Source organism: Anomalospiza imberbis, chromosome 2 (assembly GCF_031753505.1).
Source record: "Anomalospiza imberbis isolate Cuckoo-Finch-1a 21T00152 chromosome 2, ASM3175350v1, whole genome shotgun sequence".
In the NCBI taxonomy this organism is placed as follows: Eukaryota; Metazoa; Chordata; class Aves; order Passeriformes; family Viduidae; genus Anomalospiza; species Anomalospiza imberbis.
Genome location: NC_089682.1, coordinates 14,522,301 through 14,543,030, shown reverse-complemented (window position 1 = coordinate 14,543,030; position 20,730 = coordinate 14,522,301). Strand labels below are relative to the sequence as shown.

Here is a 20,730-nt window from a genome sequence, read left to right as displayed (position 1 = left end):
GGAGGTCTGAGGCACATAATTCAGTGCTTATTACCTGTGGTGAATGTTGGTGGTGAACCCAGAAGCTGCTTTTCCTTTCTCTGAAGTACAATGGTGTACAGCTGGCTTATTTTTTTCTTTCTGTGAGTGACCATGCAGGAAACAATAAATTAAAATAAAAACAACAAAACAAAACTCCATAAACATTCATAAGTCTCAGCACTGCAAAGGAGCTGATTTAAATTATGTGAATCATTTGTGAACATGTCTTCCAGATCTTTTAAATTTAATTTATTACTGTGAAAACTGGTTTACAAATTAAGTCTCCATACTGTTCCTGGCCAAGTGAGACACCTACTTCAGGCTGATTTGCTGTGCTAAGCTTTGTAGTGTGGCTGTTTTCTGAATGTCAGTCAGTTTAAAATGAGGAATTTCCAATGTGGTAAACAGAAAGAAATGGAGGCCTTTTAGGAGGATATGGTGTGTGGGTTTCTGAAGAACATGAGACAGACAGCAAACAAAATATCTTGGCAGCGTAGGCAACTTTTCCCAAGATAATCTGCAATGATTTCCTTTGGAAAAGAAATTGTTTATAAGTAAAACCGGTAAGTAAAAATATCTCTTTGGAAATTGATGCTGTTTGACTATAGGATATCCCTTCAGACTGATCCCAGGAGGGATGAGCAGTTGTTGTTGCTGTTGAGTGGTTGCTGTCCTGCACAGAGGACCCTGTGCCACAGGGCTCTTTTAGGGCTGGGTTTTATCTCCCACCATTCAGCTGGTGCTCAGCTGAGATCACTGGGATAATTTGGATGTGTCCCATGAAATCTGTTATGCAGCCGCTGACACTCATCCCCAGGTTTCCATATTAGCTGACCTCTCTCTTGTGATTTGTTTCCTTCAAAGTTATTTGAGCTTTTTGAGAGCTGTCCAAGTATGAGGAAGAATACCAGCAGCAATTAAAATAAAAGAGGATATTTATGGTATTGCCTCCAATATATCGCTGGCTAACTGCTCTCGAATAACAAGAAGGCAGAAAAAATCAATAGCACTTCATGCTGTTTTTCTTGGTCTTTTTTGCAATAAATGGATCTCTTTTCAATGGTACAAACACTTTTTCAGTGGCCCAGATCTTTCTTATAGTGGCTTATTTATCTGAATGTAAGAAAAAACGTAAGTGGCACAAGTCAGGTAAATCTCTCCAGGCAAGAAGTTAGTAGCTTTTTGGTAAAATGAAATACCTAAGCCAAAAGTGGAGAAGCCAGGACTTTTTCCAGGCGTTGTGGCTGCTCAGAATGAAAATTGTGTTTGTAATGGGTGATTTTGGGAAACCATGAGTACAGAGAGGAGACAATTTTGGTTCCTAAATGAGGTATAAAGGCAGCACAGTAACTGAGCCGCAGGATTCCCACAGCATCTGCCTGGTGTGGAGACTAGAATGGCATCCTCCTCTGAGCCCTCAGCTAGAGCCAGAGCAGGGCATCCTGCTCACTCCTGTTCCACATGTGGCACATATTTCCCTTAAATTTACAGCGAACCTGGGGTTTGTATGATATGTGTCATTCATACTTGCAGATACTGAATTTCAAAATTTTTGATGGCTGTGTTTGGGTGGGTAATTTTACAGAATCAAGATTGATGCCCTGGAAGGCACAGCAATCTAGAACATATGATTCCCCTTTTGACAAAAAAAAAAAATTCCACAAGTACATGTTGAAAGTATTATTGTAATGAAGTAAATGTAATGCTGCCATTTAGTATGGATCTTCACCTATATTGTAACAATTGAGAAATTTCCAGTCTTCTGGTGTAATGTGGTTTAAAATCTTTTGCCTAACATTATAATGACATGTGTTATCCCCTAAAGCATAATGCTAGGAGGCCAGAAGGGCAGGGCAGGGAAGAGGGCAATTCTACTCAAAAGAGTAAGATGTATTATTGAAATTTAATTTATGAACAGAGGCTCTCACCTCCTTATAAAACAATTTTTGGTTTGGTCACAGTTTGTGTACAGTTATGTTGACTTTTGGAGGAACTCACATGATGGGCTTATCTTTTGATATACAAACTCAGACGATTTACAAAATGCAGAAACAAACAACATTTCCATTTGGGAAATGTGCTGTGTTTTAGGGCACTGAACAGCATTAGGAAGCATTTATGTAAGCACAGCTGTGTGAATGCTATTTCCATGAGAACTTCCATATTGCTAAAATGGATATTTAAGGAAAGAATTAAGGAATTTATTTTCAAGGGGCGAGGGGGAACCCTAGAATGTTAGTATATTAGTTGGATTTATTTGTCTAAAGAGAGAATCCTTTAATGAAATTCTTATTTGGGAATATTTTTTTGTTTTACTTGGTTTATGTTCTCTGGGAACTAGAACCTATATGAATTGATTAATTACAAGATTGTAATGAATTCCTGTGGTAATACATATTCATATTAATTACATCCTCGTGAGTGCAAAATTAATTCATAAGGATTTAAATGTTCCATTGAAATATCAGAAAAATTAATAATGAGGGGCTGTTATTTTCAAGAGTCACTGCTCCATCCATGATGAGATGAATGCTGCCATCAAGAAATTGGCTGATGGACATTAATTTCATCAAATAAAAATCATAGTTTCCTGAATTGATAACTGGTGTCTTGATCATTATTAAATACTTTTAAGAAAAACCAGCAAAACAAAACCCCCAAACAAACAAAAAACCCCAACCAATCCCCTAAAAACCAAAACAATGAAAAAAAAGAGCATACAAACTAAATTCCCCCCCACCAACCAACCACCAACCCATCCTCTCCCCTCAGCTCACAAAATAAAAAAAGGGCAGGAGAGAGACACAGTTTATCAAAGCAAGGCAGACCTAGATTAAAGCATCAGCTCCACAAGGGCCATTCTGAGGAATGAACTCATGGAGCTGCACAATACACTGGTAGTTTTATTAAAGAAAAAAAACCAAAAACAAACTAGTTACTGGTTTGAAAATATGGAAACTTTTATATTTAATATCTAAGGCATATCTGAGGCTATGTAAGCCAACACAAGGCCTTCCCAAAGTGACTAATGACCCCATCCATTGACATCCTGGGTGGTTCTGCCTTCCAAAAAAGTGGGAATATACAATACAGCAGGTGTAGGGCAATCTGAGAGGAGGCTAGTGCTCTGCATTATTTCATATTCCTGTGTGAGTAAGGGGTTTGCCATTATGAAATTTGCTTTGAGTGATTATTTCAATCACTTATGTACTCCACTAAGATGATTCTGGTGATCTGATTATTAACAATGGGCAACTGAGAGAAGAAAGGTAAGAAAGTAGTAGAAGGCTGGTTAAGACTTCTGGTTAAGGCTGGTTAAGACTGGGAATGCAAAAGGCATGAAAGTGGAAATAAGGTGTGCTTTGGAAAAAATTAAAAACTGAATTATAAGCTCCAGAAAAGTGTATTGATTTGCTAACTTTTTTTACTTTAGACACTCAAAACAAAAAGCTTTAATTAGGCAAGGATAATTTTAAGCATATGGTGAAAGATTTTTTGCAAGCCTTTGATGCTAGTTTGTTCTCCCATACATACATTTAGTAAACAGTAGAAAAATATGGACTATAATTAATCAGAAACTCAAAATAGGTATTTATAAAATGCAATGAAATATATTTCGTACTGCATTAGGCTTGGATGCTTCCCTTCCTGTGCTCTGAAACTGAGAATTCATTCCAGCCACCGATGCACAAAGGAAGAAGATCCTTAATGTCTATAACAAGTTAGCAATTTTTAAATTTATTTATTGTAGTGAGAAAATTTTTCATAGCTCTTCTGGCTTGTTTATTTGTGAGGGAGTAAAAATTTTATCTTTAGATAGTGTATTTTCATATTTTGGACTCTTGGAAACAAATTTTTTTTGAAAACCTATTATTTGCAGTTCACTTCTAATAAAGTGTCTGGTGGGGACAAGGACTGCAGACTTCTCATGCCAGACTATGCATAAGATACGTGAACTAGCAAGAAGCTTTGCAGAGCAATTAGCAGAACTAGCAGTTTACAAAAAACAAATTTAGGTTAGCTCATACTTTAGGGAAACCTCAGAAAGCAAATATTGCTATCAATTGCTACTAGAGGAAAGAAGTGATTTTGCACACTTACGTTGCCTATCAGGAGACATTCTCAGCAGAACTTGTGTTTTAAAGGCATAAAGGAATGTATTGAGGCCTTGAAATTATGTATTTGAGGTTGGGTTGCACTGGTGTCAGACAAGAACTGTAAGCAGTAGTCTGCACCTCCACTGAGATTTGTCTCTGTGGTATTTTCCAGGCAGGCTAGATCTTGCTTTGCTCTTCTTCCAAGGCTTCCAGATGCAAAATAATTTTGAAATGGAAGCTGGGCAGGTGCAGTTGTGTGGGAGTTTGACCTGTGCTATTAACCTCCTAAGAGGGATAAAGTCATACTGAAACATTAAATGTTGTGTCCTACAGCAGATGTCCATGTCTTTTTCAAAAGAGTGCTCTGAGGGAACAGATTTAACTCTAAGAATAATCTTGGCTTGATGATACTTGTCTTGTTCCCAAGAAATATGTTCAGCTTGAAATGTTGATTATGTCTATCACTTCAATTTAGAACATACATACATACATACATATATATATATATATATATATATATATATAAAATATGCTTCACTCTCCCCTCTAGACCCCATTCCAGCTGTAAGTCCCTTTTCCAAACTGATGAGAATAAAAATATATGTATCAGATTTTCTTCTTTGACTATTTTGTAATCTGGAATGTTGCAGTCTAATTAAATTCTTATTTTCATGTGTCAAGACAGGAATGTTACCATTGGTCGAATGATCTCAGCAGTCTTGTGTTTAATTTTATATGCTGTGGCCATGCTTTTATTATGGGGTAGGACATTGTGCCCCTCGTAGGCACAATGATACTTACCACTGCCAGCTCTCCTTCACTTTGAACTCTGAAAAAGAGGAATTGGAAACCAGATACTCTAAATGAATGTCAGCTGGCCCCAAACCATTCCGAAATGATCACTCTTGGAATGTGTAAGCTCATGTTTCTTCAGACTGTACATTTGTCTAGCTGTGATGTCTGTAATAGCAGTGTGGTTTCAAAGTTCTTTGTGTGCCCTTTGGCATCCTGGCCAAATCTTTGCTCTGTGAACCATACTGACCTTGACTTCTGAAATCCAGAGTGCCGAGAGCTCGAAGAGGGAGCAATGCCTTCATGCTACAGTTGGAGAGCTAAACAACCCCAGTGGCACAGGTGCAGTTGGATACTTTGGTTTTAGAGGTTACTTTTCAGGAACTCTTTTGCCATACCTCTCAAGTGTGAAGAAAATATGGGAATTAAGAGTTAGACATTTTTAAGGAGGAGTAGATTAATCATAATTATCTTATAGTTCAGAGACCTCAAAGAATGACATTCTGCACTCATGGGTTGTGTGTTTGGTTTGATTGCTAAACTCCAACCAAGGTTTGAGAAGGTCTTTCTCTGCATTTAAGAGGTAATTTCTCACAGAACATCCCTAAAAGAACCTGCTGTTGGCATCAGAGGACCATCTGCAGTTTTTCAAAAGATAACTTGGGTTTTGTTTTTTCACAGAGGTAGCACATAATAGTGCTGACTTAGGGAGGAAACAAAGGCTGTCACTGATAGCTGGAGATGGGAACAGCTCTTTTAATTATTCTTCTCATCAGTTAAGTAACTCAGTTCATATAGCTGTAGAGCACAGTGAGGGCAGGGTGACTAGCAGAGTCTTTATTGCACAAGTATTGAAAGAGAAATTCTCTGTCATTGGGTATTTACAAATAAACCTGTTGAATGTGTAGGCCCTTGGACTGCTTTCTGAGTCTGATCCCAAAAAGAATGCATGACGAGCTGCTTTCAGTTTAGTACTGAGCATCATCTGGGCAATGCCAAGCAGCTCCCACTGTCTCTGAAATTAAAAGGGCTGAGGGGTATTCACTGTCTCTAAAGGATCAAGCTCTTTGAGTGTGTGGATCAAGTTCAGCAAGCTTTATGCTCATAAAGGAGCACTATTCCAGTCACTAGGAATAGTGACATTAGTTAGATAAGGAGCAATCTGTGGCTCACTTTCTTTATCTGCAACAATGGATAATGGCTATGTCTCCTTGCTCTGACATGCCTAAGAGTGCTTTGAGACCTGTATTCTAAATGTATAGAGTGAAATTGCAGGAGTAACCACTAGATTATTTCCTATGACCTTTTTTGTGTCACAGACAATTACATTACCCATGTAATGCAGCTCAGTAGCTTGCACTGGGATAAAATATGATTGACTTTGGGGTAAAGTTTATCTCCCAAAAAAGCATGAGGTCTTGAAAATATTAAGGGGCAGAGAAGCTACTATCTCTTCTGGTTGCTGGTTCCAGTGGTTAATCACTGTTGCTGTTGAATTTGTCTTCATCGTCCAACCGTTGGCTTTCTTTGTGCCTTTTTGCCATAGACTAAAGATCTCTCTGGCATCAAGCATTTTCTTGGATGATTCCATCACCCTTTCACATCTCTTGTGAGAAAAATCATGTTCCTTCATTGCATGCTTTTTTTGTCCCTCCCTTCTATTTCTCAAGCAACACCCTCCAAGGAAAGAACCCAATTGTTTTGATATTTTCTGCCCTCTGTCCAACTGTCCAACATTGTTTTTACAATTCAGACAGCCAAAGGGCAGGCTGTGTTCCAGTCTGTCTCACCAGCCTGTGTACATACTAAGATCATCTCCCCACTTTGATACTTCTCTGGTTTTGCAATCCAAGACTCCTGTCTGTTATAGCATTGCCCTGGGAGCTCACACTGAATTATTTGTCTGCTTCTAGCTTTTCACTCCTCCAGGGTTACAGCTTTCCAGGAAATAGGATGTCCCTTGGGGTTCTTGTATAATTTTTGGGTTTTTTACAGTCCAAGCATATTCCCTGGGGGATGTTTGCACATGGAGTTCTTTTTCTTCAAGATATAAAGCATTATAATATATGTCAGATCATTGTCAGATACCACTGTGCAAACACTTGAGCTTGCATTTTCCACACAGAGCAAATGTTTGTAAAAGGATAAGGACAAAAACAAATGGAAAAATGCTCTGTCTTTACCAACTAGATATTTCTCTATATTTAGGGTTGCAAAGTGCAGAGAAAACTTTTATTTTTCTCACTAGAATAGGAAATAAACCTCATGAATAACACAGTATTTCTCAGGATTTCAACACAACAATATATATAGAAAACTGTCTGATAGGGTATATAATCTGATCAGGACCCTGATAAATTGAATCAGTATTTCTAATCTGAAGGAAAGGTGTGCATGTTTCTTTTCTCTGCAAATCTGGCATTACAATCCTTTTTCATACAGTCCAAGTCAGAAGAAGGAAAGGTACAGGATTTCATGGTGCCATAAATAAAATATGATGGTAGAAAACCAAAGTGAAGCTGTGCAAGACAGTGGACTGGAAAATCAACATGGGCTGGAAATGGAAAGTAAAATTAAAGGTAACACTTAGCCACAGGACTATCCTTAGCAGCTTTAGAATAGTATGCAGTTAAATAAACACACATGCAAAGCTTACTTTGTAATGTGCCTTGCTCTCACTTTTAAAAGCAGATGATTGCTATTTACTCAAGGGTAGTGAACCACAGGAAGCTGGCCTTTTTTAGCACTCTTGCCCTGAAAAGAACTATGTGAAGTCAACTCAATATAAACTCTCTTCCTTCCTTCCCAGTTCCCCACCCGCAGCTGTGCCTTTTATTCCTTGACTGTATATCTGAGCATCTCCAGTTTGGACAAAGGGAGATCACTCCCAGCTCTGGAGTGGTTTTTTGCTGGTGATGCTGAGTCTTTGTGTTTTGTATGAGAGTCAGGGAGTGCAATGATCCAAACCTGCCTGACCTGGGATGACAGAAGGTCAAGACCCTTGACTGAAATGGGAACTTCTACACCCTCATCTCCTTTATACAAGGAAGTGAATGATGAAGCCATTTGCAACCTCAGGAAGTTTAGGATATTGTGAACACCTTTAGCCAGTTTCTGACTGTGAAAGTGGTAGCTGCTTAGTGACATGAGTTATGTTATTACAGCACTGTGGAGTGCAATTGCTAATAGGTGTTGACACTTGCCATAACTAAGTTTTATGTGAAGGGAGACATAAGTCTTGCATTTGGGCATCCTGTGCATATGGAAACACGAACAATGAGGTGCTGAGGTCAGTGATAGAGGCAAAGATCTTTTTTTATCCCAAAGAAAATGACTTTGGAAATAATTTAAAAATGAAGAAAGTGAAAGATGTAATTGAAAAATAACTGTTTTGCTAAAAAAGCTATTCAAACATATCCTTGTTATTTGGCTAAGGAAATGTGATCCAAACTGTACATTCAACTGGCTTAAGCTATGCTGGTTCACTTAGTTTGTCCTGGTGATTTTTGGCTATGATATTGTGCTTTGCAGGTAGGCTAGTGGTATAACTCAGTAGCAGCAATAAATTGTTAAATTTTTGTTGATATTAATAACAATTCTGTGCTTTTTCAGGTGTGTGGAAATCGGCTTAGATTGTGGTTTCTTTTTAACCTCTGCAGATTTTGTTGGAATGATGTGTATTTCCTAATCTGATCAAAACTATTTATTCCTAACAATTCATCTTTAGAGGTAAAAAATTGGTGTCCTAAAATGGAAGATTGCTTTAACGAATTAGAACTTTTCATTTGAAACAAGAAAATGGAAAGCAAGCAAGCAAAACAGCTCCAAGAAGAAGCTCAATGTCCTTCTCAGTGCTAAGTGAGCTGTTTCAGTCAAAATGTTGGTAGCCCTGATCTCCCTAACTAGGTCGAAGTTTAAGGAAACTGTGCTTAAGGAAAGCCTATCAGACTGAACTTCTCAGTGGATTTGTATGAATACACACAATTGCTTAGTGAGGCATGAGAGTTGGACCTTGGAAACACAAAGTAAAGAACTTAACAGCAAATCTGTGGTTTCATATGAGGTGCAACATTAACTGATCTTTGGTGGTCTTTCTCTTCCTATCCCTTGAAAGACAACATTGGTTTTGCTTACATTTTGGCGTCAAAACAGAAAATATCTGAAGAATTACAGTTTTTTAAAGTGGAAAGACAATTCTCGCACACAGCTATAGTTCAGGTGAATTTTTTCAGAGAGGCTGAATTTGCTTTCTGTATGTCACTGGCTGGCATTTCCCTTACTGTAGATGAGAGCCTGAAATCCATGTCATGTGTCAGGAGGTGAAGCACTGCTCAGAGAGAGGGGGATGGCCTTGGGGCAGGTTTGTTCAGCTTGCAGAGCCCTGGGAGAGCAGACTGAGCTGCTGCCCTCCCAAAGGCTGCCCCGTAGAGAGCAGCATGCATAGACCCACACAAACAGATATGCTCTGTATGGAATGGGTTTGTCAGAGCCTGCAGCTATGGCCAGGCTGCTCACAGGACCCAATATTGCTAATTTAAAGAGAGCTTGATGGGCCTACATAGATTTCAATCACAGTAGTGACTTTCTTTACATGAATAAGCAATTTCTAGACAGACTAATTGATTACATATATCTTTGATCAGTATGCTGTGCTTCTTGCCTTTTCTTCCTATTCTTGCCTTTTCTTGCTATTCATCTGTAAGAATTTAAATACTCAAGGACACATAAAATCCATATGTATTTGTGAGCTAAATAAGAAGTAAATTTCTAAATCTTATGTTTTGATTTTATACTAGCTAATGTAGAAATCATGTGGGTGTGAGCAGAGCTCCAGGTTTGAGCTTCTAAATCTTTCTGAAAACTTGAGGTTAATGCTGGGAAACCTCCACAGACCGTCCATGGATCACACCCCCTATTTCAGTGTCCACAGGATTCAAGCACTTATTGAGTCTTTCCTATTTGATCACTGGATTTTATGTTATAAGAACTGAGAATTGTCTTCATAAAAGAATTCTGAACAAGTTGGCAACATCTACCCCACCTCGCTCTTTGCAGTAGTGAGATGGGGTAGATGTCACATTAATGAAATGGTTTGATGAAAATACCAGGTCTGATTTTAACACAATTTGATGCAGTTGAATCTCTAGAGTTGATTTTAGTGGCTCGTATAATCTGTTTCTCTCTTGAGCTTTAGCCATTGGATTTTATTAGCTTCAAAATTTCATGGTTGTACAGCTCACTGGCAAAGACAGAAATTATTGTAATGGCTTTAATGAGAGGGTAGTTTTTCATCCTTAGTTTTATGAAGGATTCATTTATCATTTCTTTCAAAATGCCATTTTAAAAATGTGAACAGGTCTGATTATGCTGCTATGAATTGTACACACTGAACACATATATAGATGATTTGCATTATATTGTGTTTAAGAAATTGGGAAATATTTGAGGATTTGAAACCAAAGCTATCCTCTCCACAAGTATTTTAATGGAAAAAGCTTATTCATAACTAAGAGGGAATAATGTCATTAAATCTCTAAAGTGTCTAAGCAAAAGAATTGGGCAATAGGGCTTTTTATTTGTTTGTTTAAGGAGAAAAGGGGTCAGAGGGAGAGAAAAAGGATTGGAGGGCATTGCTCATTACTATGGTATTCCTTGAGTAAAAAAGTAATGAACAGTTTGAGGTCTGCATTATGGTCCCCTGAGTGCTCACATGAGCTCAGGTGGGGAATATCTAAGAGGTGCAGTATGGCTGGTTCCTCAGGGAGCTAGGGAAATTTTGGGAAATAAGTGCCTTAAGAACCTGCCCCAAGCAGTGAGCTTCTAATACTGAGAGAAGCTGTGCAAACCCAGGCTGTTCTCAGCTGAAGAACTGAGCAGTCACACCCACCTTTTGCCTCCCTGGAGAGGAGGCATTGCAGGGTGGAAAGAGCAGGGCTGGAGAGTGAGCAGCCTCCATTGTTTGCAGGAGGATGCTGCTTTTGGATGGCAGTGCCACCACCTCTTCTGTACTCTGCATGTCCCCAGCCAGTCCTGGCAGAGGAATAACGTTGCTTTGAAGTGATCCAGCTCTCTGTGGAAGCTGCTTGGTCTTGCCATGGCTGGTGTTATGGAGTCTCAGTGGTTCTCTGCATTCACAGGCCTCTGGGACTCTTGTTTTCTTTGTTCCCCCTTTTGTATGGGGCACGCTTCTCAGCACACTTGCACTGTGCTGCCTCTGCTCATTTGAAACCCAGAGCCCTGGGTGGTATTTCTGGTGCAGGGAAGGGAGTCTTGAATTTTTCAAGGCTTTTTAGCTCTGGCTGAGCACACCACAGGAGTGACTTCCCAGCAAAGCCACTCCTTCCAGTGGTCCCAGTAACATGAAGGTAAGGCTGTGCAGGACCTGCTTGGGTCTTGCAAAACCAGACAGGGTCCAGCAGAGTTTGCCAGCTCTGTTCCTGTGCTGTGCTCAAGAGTTACCTGCTTCTCCTGGCCGTGGAAGTGCTTGTGCTGTGCAGCACCTGGGCTGACAGATCTCTCTGAAGCTCAGCTGCCTCTACATTTAGCCACAGTACTTGGTATCTGCAGCTGCATCGGGGCTGATTTACAGCATGCTCCTGGGATCCTGTAACCTTCTCTGTTAGGTCCTGATTTCATCATGTACCAGCACCAGAAGCTGAGCCACTTGAAAAAATTCCTGACTCCCTGCTCCGTGTGTTGCTCCCCACCCTCACCCCACGACTGCCTGTCACCTCAGTTTGCTGAGGGTAGCTGGTTGTGAGGATGAGTAGCAAGCTGCAGGTATCATTTAGCTTTATATCAGTTCTCTTTAAAACAAACAAATAAAAAATCCTTCTCTGTTGGGGACTGAAAAAGTTACAATTATGCCTGTGCTACTACTTAAGAAAGTACACATGAAGCCTCATACTTAATTTAACAAATCCTGTGATTATACCAAATGCTGAAACAGGCAAGCAGTGTCTACGTTTTCCAAAATATTGAAAAAAATTATTTGTTTTTTCAGCATTGCTAGAGAAACCCATCAGCAAAAGACGAGACAGTGAAGCTGTACAGAAGGCCAAGATCCTGTATGCATCCTGCATGAATGAGGGTAAGTAGATTGATTTGAGGAGGTCAGAGATGCATTCCCTGCAGTTATAAAGGCAGGCTTTTGTCTCTCTGCAGAGCTCTGTGAAGCTCTGTGCAGATGCATGGATTTTGCTGATATGGATTCAGCAGGGGTTGAGAGTCTTTTACACATCTGAAGCTGTGAATTGAGACTGAGGTACATTCAGGCACAAGTCAGTTTTAGAGAAACCTCTGTCTGTCAGAACTGTGAAGAGATATTTATCTGTGCAAAAGGATGTTAAACTGTGCCCCAGGATTGTGGGGTTAGTGCCTGGGGTTATTAAATCAGAGGAACCCTCTGATGAAATTCTCATACTGATATTTTCAAGAGCCTGCTGCTCATCACTTTCTACGTTTCTCTAAATCTGTTTAATCAAAACTCTACCCCAGGGCTGGGTATAGACAGCCCTGGATTCTTTAGCTTTGGTATCTGCATGTCAAGCAAGTTAGCCATGTTTGCAGAGTGCTTTTCCTCAGCTTGTAAATGCTCCTGTAAGGTAATGTTCACTAATTCAGGATATATCACTACTCTTAGGCAGCTGCACAGGTGAAAGAAGGCTTGGAAGTCCCCTTTGTCCTTCTGACTCTTTCAGGATTTATTTCCTGCACAGTTTTCTTACAGCATGGCCCATCTGACTGCCAGCAAGTGAGACAGCCTGCTCTACAGCCTTGGTGCCCAGATATTGCCCCTCTGACTTTGATTATGAGCAATAACCCTCGAAATTTCCCTAAAATCAGTGAAATTTCTATGCTAGTTCCTAAGCAAGGAGTGGTTTATTTATTTATTTATTTATTTTTAATTTTTTTTTTTTATTTACCTAATTCCAGCCTTTGCCTTTTTGGAAAGGCTCGGACTTGCCTCTCTTTTTCTTGATACAGATAAACAGGGTTGGACTTCTATGCTGCCGTGCTCACAGGCAGAGCGAAGGCTTTGAGTTTCAGCTATTGTGATTGCTTTGCCTGGAAATCAATCGATGCCAATAAATCTTTGTCTTGTGTGGCTGCTGCTGGACTTGACTTGTCTGGAATGTAATTGTTGTCACATTTTGACATTTCAGCTAAAATTGAAAAAGCCGATGTGAAACCCCTGTTAAGTATCCTGAAGCATTCACCTTTCCGCTGGCCTGTGTTGGAATCCAATATTGGACCTGAAGGACTGTGGTCAGAAAGGAGGTTCAGCTTGGTCCAAGCCTTGGCCACTCTTCGTGGCCAACACAGCAGCTCTGTCTTCATCCGTTTGTATGTGGCTGCCGATGACAAAATCTCCCATCGCTATATCCTGAAGGTAGAGTACAGCATTTCTAACAGGTTACCTTGTATGCTATTTTATGGTCTCTTTTTTAAAACACCTTTATGTACCAAATGTTTACATTTGATTGTTGTTGCTGTTATCTACTGGCTTACAGATGTATGTAGGTGCCTGTTTATGGGAATGTAAGAAGTCACTAGCAACCACATGCTATTGAAAAGTATTTCTGTACAGGTTTTCTTCTTTCAAATGGAAAAAACCCATAAAAATGTCCCAGTAGACCAATAGCCAGGGTCTATGTGCAGGAGAATAAGAACTCAGTATCTAATTCTGTGTGCTGTTTATGACTCATTGTTTGCATGAAGAAGGCTTGCTTTTTGTCTGTGAGGATGAAAAATGGTCCATCAGTAGCAGATATTTTGAACTTGAGCTGTTTTTCTTGAGATAGAAACACTTAATCTGGTGCTTATACAGCACCTTACAACACAGATTTATCCCAAGTGCTTCTGAATGTGAAATAAGAGAATTCACATTTTTCCTGAAATGCTTTTAGACCTGAAATTGCTTTTGGACCAATTGAAATTTTCCTGAAATTGCTTTTAGACCAAAACATAACCAAATTGTTAACAATGCATGACATTAAATAACAATTTAGTAAGAAAAAGACTCAAGAAATGTTGCCTGCCTGTAGTCTGACAAAACTCCAGATAAAATTGTATAACTGTGGCAAGGCTGAGTGCCTGGGCCAAATGCATTGTTGTTTAAGAACTTCAGATGAGAAGCCAGAGCAGACCCTCCCTCCATGGCTACAAGAAGATAGTTCATGAAGGCAAGAGAGAAGGAACAAATAAGAAGGTTTTAGTGGCATTCATCACTGCAAAAACAGGATTGAAGATCCTTATTTTGCTGGCATCTTGGCTAGCTGTAGGAATGTAGCCAAGAATACATTGTATTTAGGGACTCTGGTGGTACTGGAGTGGATGTCAGTTCTTCCATATGTCTTTTGATGGAGGCATTTAATTGGCATAAAGTTGAAGGGTAACTTTCCTTCATCTCTAGGACGTTTTCCTGAATAATCAACAGCAGATCAACAGTTTGCTGTGTTAAAGGTTTCATTCTGCTACAATGCTGTTGAGATCCTGTCAGGTTCTCTTCAGCTGGAGACTCACTCAAAAGAACTGAAGCTGTAGAATCAGGGAGATGTTTATCTGAGTGTCTCCTGTCATAATATTTCAGTTCAAGTCACCTGTCAGCAAATGGCTGGGCAGGAACACCCTCACTGCTGGTCTCTTGGAAATGATTTACAACCAGCAGTACCTTCACTCACTATGCTTAGGGGCACCTAGGAATTAAATATCTAACTGAAGCACTACATGCTATGAATGACGTATTATTCTGTAGGGTGTTCTGATTTAATTTGATTAGGACCTTGATCTGCAGAATGCATCAGCCAGTGCTCTACTTTGTCCATGTTTTAAGAAATTCCCTGGGGTGTAGATGTACCACAGTGTATTTCAATCTGCTTGTAAAAATGGCTTTATTGCAAAATTATTTTTGTTCAGCATTGCAAAATCATCAATGGGTCATAAAAGAAGTGAAAACTCCAAATAAAACTTTGTTCAGCATTCAACATGATCTTTTTTCTTTTTTCATGAATGCTGAAGTTGTTGGTTAACATTTTTTGTTTATTTCTCATATTTATGCTCTCTTGGTTTAATGTGCTGTCAAATCTAATTCTTTAGACCAGGAAATTTGAATGAGCATTTAATGTAGCAGTCACATAATTAAAATTCCCCAAATAATCTGAAGTTAACTATTGCAAAGACACATGTACGAAAAGCATAAGAGTATATTCTTTTTGCATCATTGTGCTGAGAAAAGAAAGTGATGCTGTTTTTCAAAGAATGAGAATTGCACTGAGCATCACAATTACTACTTCCTGAGGATGGTTTGTTTTGTAGAGGAAAAGATTACATTTATTAATTCACTTAAAATTCCAAGTTTTATTTATTTTTCACATGTAGAAAATGTGAAATATGAATCACCTAACCTATTTAGATTAAATAAGACTTATATGAATTGTATGAATAAATACAGTCTATTGTCACTAGACTTATCTTAAAAACAATTGCAGCATCAAACCAAAATGTTTAGAACATCTAATAAGTTGTTTCTGCTCCAATCAGTATCTTATTCAGAGTTTGGAAGCTGGTTGATGGAAGTTTTCAGCTTTGGCTTCCATACCCTAACCTAACTTGATCACATTGAAAAGTTCTAGGAAATCTCAGTTACCATTAATTATTATAAAATATATGCTGAATAGTGAGATTTTCCTGGTTAGGAATTTGAAACAGTATGCAAATATTCCCATGTAGATATTTTACTCAAAACACTCAATGCAGATCTCAAACTTTCAGGTCTAATTTCAATATTAGGGTAAATGTAGACCATAAAATCTGATCTATGTTTAGATGGAAAAGATAAGTGATGGTCAAAGATCCATCTGGACTACCAGACACCTTTAGCTAAAGTACTGGGGACATAACAATATCCTGTGCATGCAATCCTGGCTGGCACTTCAGTTTCAGATCATCTCTTCAAAAGACTGAGTACAGCCCCCAGTGCTGGTCTAGGGTGAAGCTCAAAAGTGTAACCTCAGCTTCAGTCACAAAAACCTGATGATGCCTCCCAGATAGACAGCAGCTCTTGTGCTCCAGCACCTCAGGGGCATTTGGTGCATACACTAGACTGGTGTGGTCCCGAGCTGATTCCTGTACCCCTGAAACAGGCATAGTCATCAGCACCAGTGGTTTGATCCTGTGGGCCCAGTCCTTTTGCTTTTCCTACTCACTGATGTAGCTGTTTTAAACACCTAAATCACACCTGTGATTCTTTTCTTTAGGTGGCTTAGCTATTGCAGGGGTCATCTGAGGCTCCCAGACCACAGTAATGTGATTTAGTTAATACCTGTCAGCGCAGCATAGCATTTTCCTGTTGTTTTGAAATCCTGTCCAACTCAGACTGGTGCAGTGTTTTATATGTTGGGTATTTGCACACATCTACTATAATTGCCAGAAAAACGTGAACTCTTCCAAAGCTGCTTGTCAGTTTTTCTTTGAATCTGATGAATTTAGCTGTTAAAAGTTACTTTGTGTTGTTTTTAACAGCTTGATCAAGCAAGCCTCTCTCTGGCATCTCGAGAGGATTATCTAGAAAATACCACAGAAGCCAAATCTGTAAGTATTGTCAGCTGAAAAATAGAGCCACCATTTCCCCCTCATTTTTTTCATTGTTAGTTTTGTTTTGTTAAGCTCCAAACTGAGAAGAGGTTGTGCTTTGTTTGGATTTGAGTTTTGCAGAGTATCTAGCAGAAAACACACTTCTATCAAATACTCTTGCAAAGTTTCCTAAATAATGCTTGCACGTGTATACAAGTACTTCTGTCCCATGGTGGTTACTGTATTAGTTGGTCTAAAATACTGGTGTACATTTTTACACATTGTCTCATCCATTTGTAAGAGCTGAAACTTGTCAGTCTAATCCAGAAATGTCATTTGCATTTCCTGAGACTTGTACTCCCTGAACCACAGCAGTTGTCTCTGTCATGCATGGTATTTTTACAGTGTTATTTCTCCTTTTTAAGTTGCTTGGCATTCAAGGTAAGGAAAGCACAACCTTGGTTCCTAAGGCATGAAAGTAAAATACCCCTTTCTATAGCTGGGCATTTCTGGTCTGCTGCTGCAACTCTGCTCAAGAGCAAATCCTGTTGTCATTTCAGTCTTTCTCTTTCTTTACAGTACCGAGATGCCTTTTTGCAGTTCATGGTTGATACAGCAGTGCTTCTGGGTGCAAATGCCTCCCGAGCCGAGTCTGATATGAAATCAGTTCTAAAACTGGAAGTTAAAATAGCGGAGGTTGGTAATCTAATATAAGTCTTTCTCGAAATGAAAAGCCATTGTATCAACAGCATTAGCAAAGAGATTTTAGAAGCAGAAGGGGCAGATCCTGATGAAGAAAGGATGAATAATATTTCTCCCTTAGTTAATTGTTAAGCTGTAAATTTTATTCTCAGGGGAAAAACATTAGCCAAATACCCTTGGTGTTATAAATTGTAATGTCAGCCAGGCTGACCAGAGGCAAGCCTGGGGGTGGCATGGCAAAGTTTAAGGGATGGTGTATTAGCAAGGTCCTTTGGTCTGCTATCTCAGTGAAGGTGGGGGATGGAGATCCATATGGCAGCAGAGATACAGGGAATGTTGATGTGTTAGAAACTGTGGAAGTGCCTGAGGATGGTCCTAAAGGAATTATGGCTTTTCCTTCCAAAAAGGTGATGAGATCAATATCCCAGCTGAAGTGCATCTACCCCAATTCACTGGTACTCACTGGGCAGCTGGAAAAATATGCTATAACCCAAGACCTTACATGTCTTTTCCAACCTAAGTGATTCTATAATTTTGAAGCTGTGTAGAATCTGAGCTCCTGCCAAGCACCTGTGTTGAGAATATATTACTCTGTTGTTTAAGAAGCAGACTGGGCTTATTCTCTGTGGAACAGTCTAAAAGCAGTGCAAGACTTAGGTGGGATATTGGATCTTGGTGGTGAGAGGTGGTGTTTACAGCAGTACCACCCTTAGCTCCTGAAGTGTTTTCATGGAGTAGTCTGGCAGAGTGGATATTTTAATTTAGGGGATCAACTGAATTTAGTAAAGCTAAGCGTATTTAAATTTGGTCCTTGGTTCTGACATTTACTTGGTGACATTTTTGCAAGGAGTTTCATTTATGCCACAGGATTAGTGCAGATTGAAGGAGTGTTTTTGCTTCTCTAGATCTCTGTTTCAGTGTGGCTACTACAGGAATCCCACTCATGGGAGCAGCAAGTTCATTATCATTTCAACCTCTTCTAAAACTAAAGAGAAGAGTTGGCCTCAGTGTTGTGAAACCACCAAAAGTAAGGGTACAAACTTGATGCTGGTTTGCAGAACTGCCAGCTGAGCTGAGTATTCCTTCTTCATATTGGCAAGGAAAGAAGCTATCCCTGTGAAATGCGGGTCTCCTGTTAGCATAGGAGCCTGCTGCATGGGACAGGTGATGCAGCAGATGTCTTTTATCTGGATTCTGCTTTTGCAGTCTACAGGATGCTTCTTAATGTGTGTTTGTACAGAAGTGAGGGCCACCCACAAGAGTAGCCAATCAGTGTTTCCATCTCTGCTGAAAGGGATGAAATTTTATCAAACGTCTAAGGCAAGCCCAATATTCATTTTCAGCTACTTAGCATGGATGGACTAATGCACAAATACTTCCTTGTGACCACACACACTAAAAAAACAGTACATATTTGTTCTGTTTATCAGTGATGGCATTAGAAGAGGTATCCTTAGCTCTGGTAGCTCTAATGCTTTGCTTAACAAGTGTCTTACAGAGCATTAATCCACAAAGTATGTAAATGAAGCTGCCATGTAAGATGACATGGATCATGTAACAACCCTCAGCATCAGTAATGCACAGTGTTATGCAACAAGCCATGCTTGCTTACAGGTTATTTTAGTAAGGATAATCCTCCTAACATCTGTCCAGATATTAGGCATCAGTCAATGGACATGGATTGTTTCATAAACCCTAATAAACATAATGATTATATAAACATCTTACTGTGATGGAGATAGTCCTGTTTGTCACTGGAGGTTTTATTGTATCCTGTGTTCCTCTGCATTTTTTCAAGTAAACATATGTAATGGAGAATTTCTATGCTCAGGAAGAGGCAGCAAGAATACTTTGGATATAGGAAGGAGCGGCATGCTTTGAGAGAGCTTGTTGTGTACAAGGAAGATTTTTATTAAGTTTGAATCACTGGAGCAAGAGGGAGAGTTTTGTGAGGAAGGGAGTAAATGGCTTCAAGAAGTGTTTAAAGATTTTTCAGATAAATGAAATTTGCAGAAAGGGAAAAGAAGGCAAGTTTTTTTCCCCTATGGCTTGAGCAATACTAAAACCATAAACACTTAACTGGAGAATTTTGATTGGAGAAGTGCCAGCTGTCTGGTTAGTCAGGCGTCAATCTCTGTCCTTTAGACTGCCCAGCATGCAGCCTGTCGTATAGGATTTACCTTACAGCAGACTGGAATTGCCATCAGGAATTTTTGTTTCTCCTGAACACTGAGAAAATTTTGAGCTATATCTTGTACTTTCTTTGTTTTACTATTATGAACCACACTCCACAATGTCTTGGAGTCTGCAGGTCCTTCTTGTCAGTTATAAAAGGACTTGCTTCATATTTAGGATTTCTTTTGCTCAATCCTTGGACGCTGCAGAGGAACTTGAGATCCGGCTCCTCTGGTCACCCGGATGAGAGGCCTGGCTGGGGAATGCTTTATTCATTTTTGGCCTATATACTCAGGTTTCCTGCTATGGAAATCAGGATGATGGGGTGAAATGAGGAGAAACTTGTGTGTATCTGGCTCTTCCCCCAGGTGGAGTAAAGCCCTAGCAAGAACACATTCAAATCCAAGACATGAATGCTCTTCTAGTTATGAAGATGAATCTATCTCAGACTTGACCTATTAAATCTGAAGTTGGTTTCTACTCAATAGGAAGGAATGAATAAGTATTACTGCTCAAGGTGTACTTTTATCTCTTATGTATTAACATGTTTTTCCTTAGCATCATCAGAGCTTAATCAGTCTAAAGTCCAAAGAAGACATGCAGCTCATTAAATTCCCCAGTAATAAATTAAACATAAAGGAACCATGTTCCATTTCTTCTAGTTAAACACAATTCTCAGAAACAGAGGCTAATGCCATAAATGCTTGGAAAACAGGTGGTGAGATATTTTTGCACTGGGATTATGAAGGATGGTAATGATGTAAGAGTCCCTGCAAGATAAACCTTGTTTTGATGGTTTTGTGATTTTTTTTCTCTTCACCAGATCATGATTCCATATGAAAATCGAACAAGTGAGGTGATGTACAATAAAATGAACATATCAGAGCTTAGTGCCATGATTCCACAGGTTGGTTGGGGATAACTGATTTTTTTTTTTTTTTAAATACATGACCTGTATAATTAAAACTGTCTTTAGTGTTCAGAACAGCATGTTAAGGAAGTATCATTAGGAATGTGTGTTCTCATTTACAGTGTATGTTCTTTTAAATATAGTTCCAACTTTAATGAGGATTGAAAACATATGTAATGACAAAGTGCAATAGTTTCTAAGTTTTTAATAAGTAAAGCATTGAAATAATTAGTTTTAAAGGTGTAACTTAGTTAATAAATCATCTTACTTCCATAATCTGCTTTAACCAGCCTTCTCTTTGTCATTGCAGTTTGACTGGCTGGGATACATCAAGAAGGTGATTGACACCAAACTCTATCCTGAGCTTAAAGATATAGGTCCTTCAGAAAATGTGATTGTCCGTGTTCCCCAGTACTTCAAAGATTTATTCAGGATACTAGAAAATGAAAGGAAAAAGTA

The 20,730-nt window shown here is 39.2% G+C and overlaps 1 protein-coding gene and 1 long non-coding RNA gene across 4 annotated transcripts in view; one reads left to right on the top strand and one right to left on the bottom strand.

The window, feature by feature from the left end:
- Positions 1-20,730, bottom strand: part of LOC137468309 (uncharacterized) — a 405,810-nt gene that overhangs the window by 16,027 nt on the left and 369,053 nt on the right. The window lies entirely within an intron of this gene.
- Positions 1-20,730, top strand: part of PHEX (phosphate regulating endopeptidase X-linked) — a 107,055-nt gene that overhangs the window by 21,821 nt on the left and 64,504 nt on the right. For all 3 annotated transcript variants that reach the window (XM_068179878.1, XM_068179879.1, XM_068179875.1), the window contains exons 4-9: positions 11,914-12,000; positions 13,076-13,302; positions 16,434-16,502; positions 17,064-17,180; positions 20,185-20,268; positions 20,582-20,727. In XM_068179878.1, the coding sequence (XP_068035979.1) occupies positions 11,914-12,000; positions 13,076-13,302; positions 16,434-16,502; positions 17,064-17,180; positions 20,185-20,268; positions 20,582-20,727 (730 nt within the window). The remainder of the gene's footprint in view (positions 1-11,913; positions 12,001-13,075; positions 13,303-16,433; positions 16,503-17,063; positions 17,181-20,184; positions 20,269-20,581; positions 20,728-20,730) is intronic.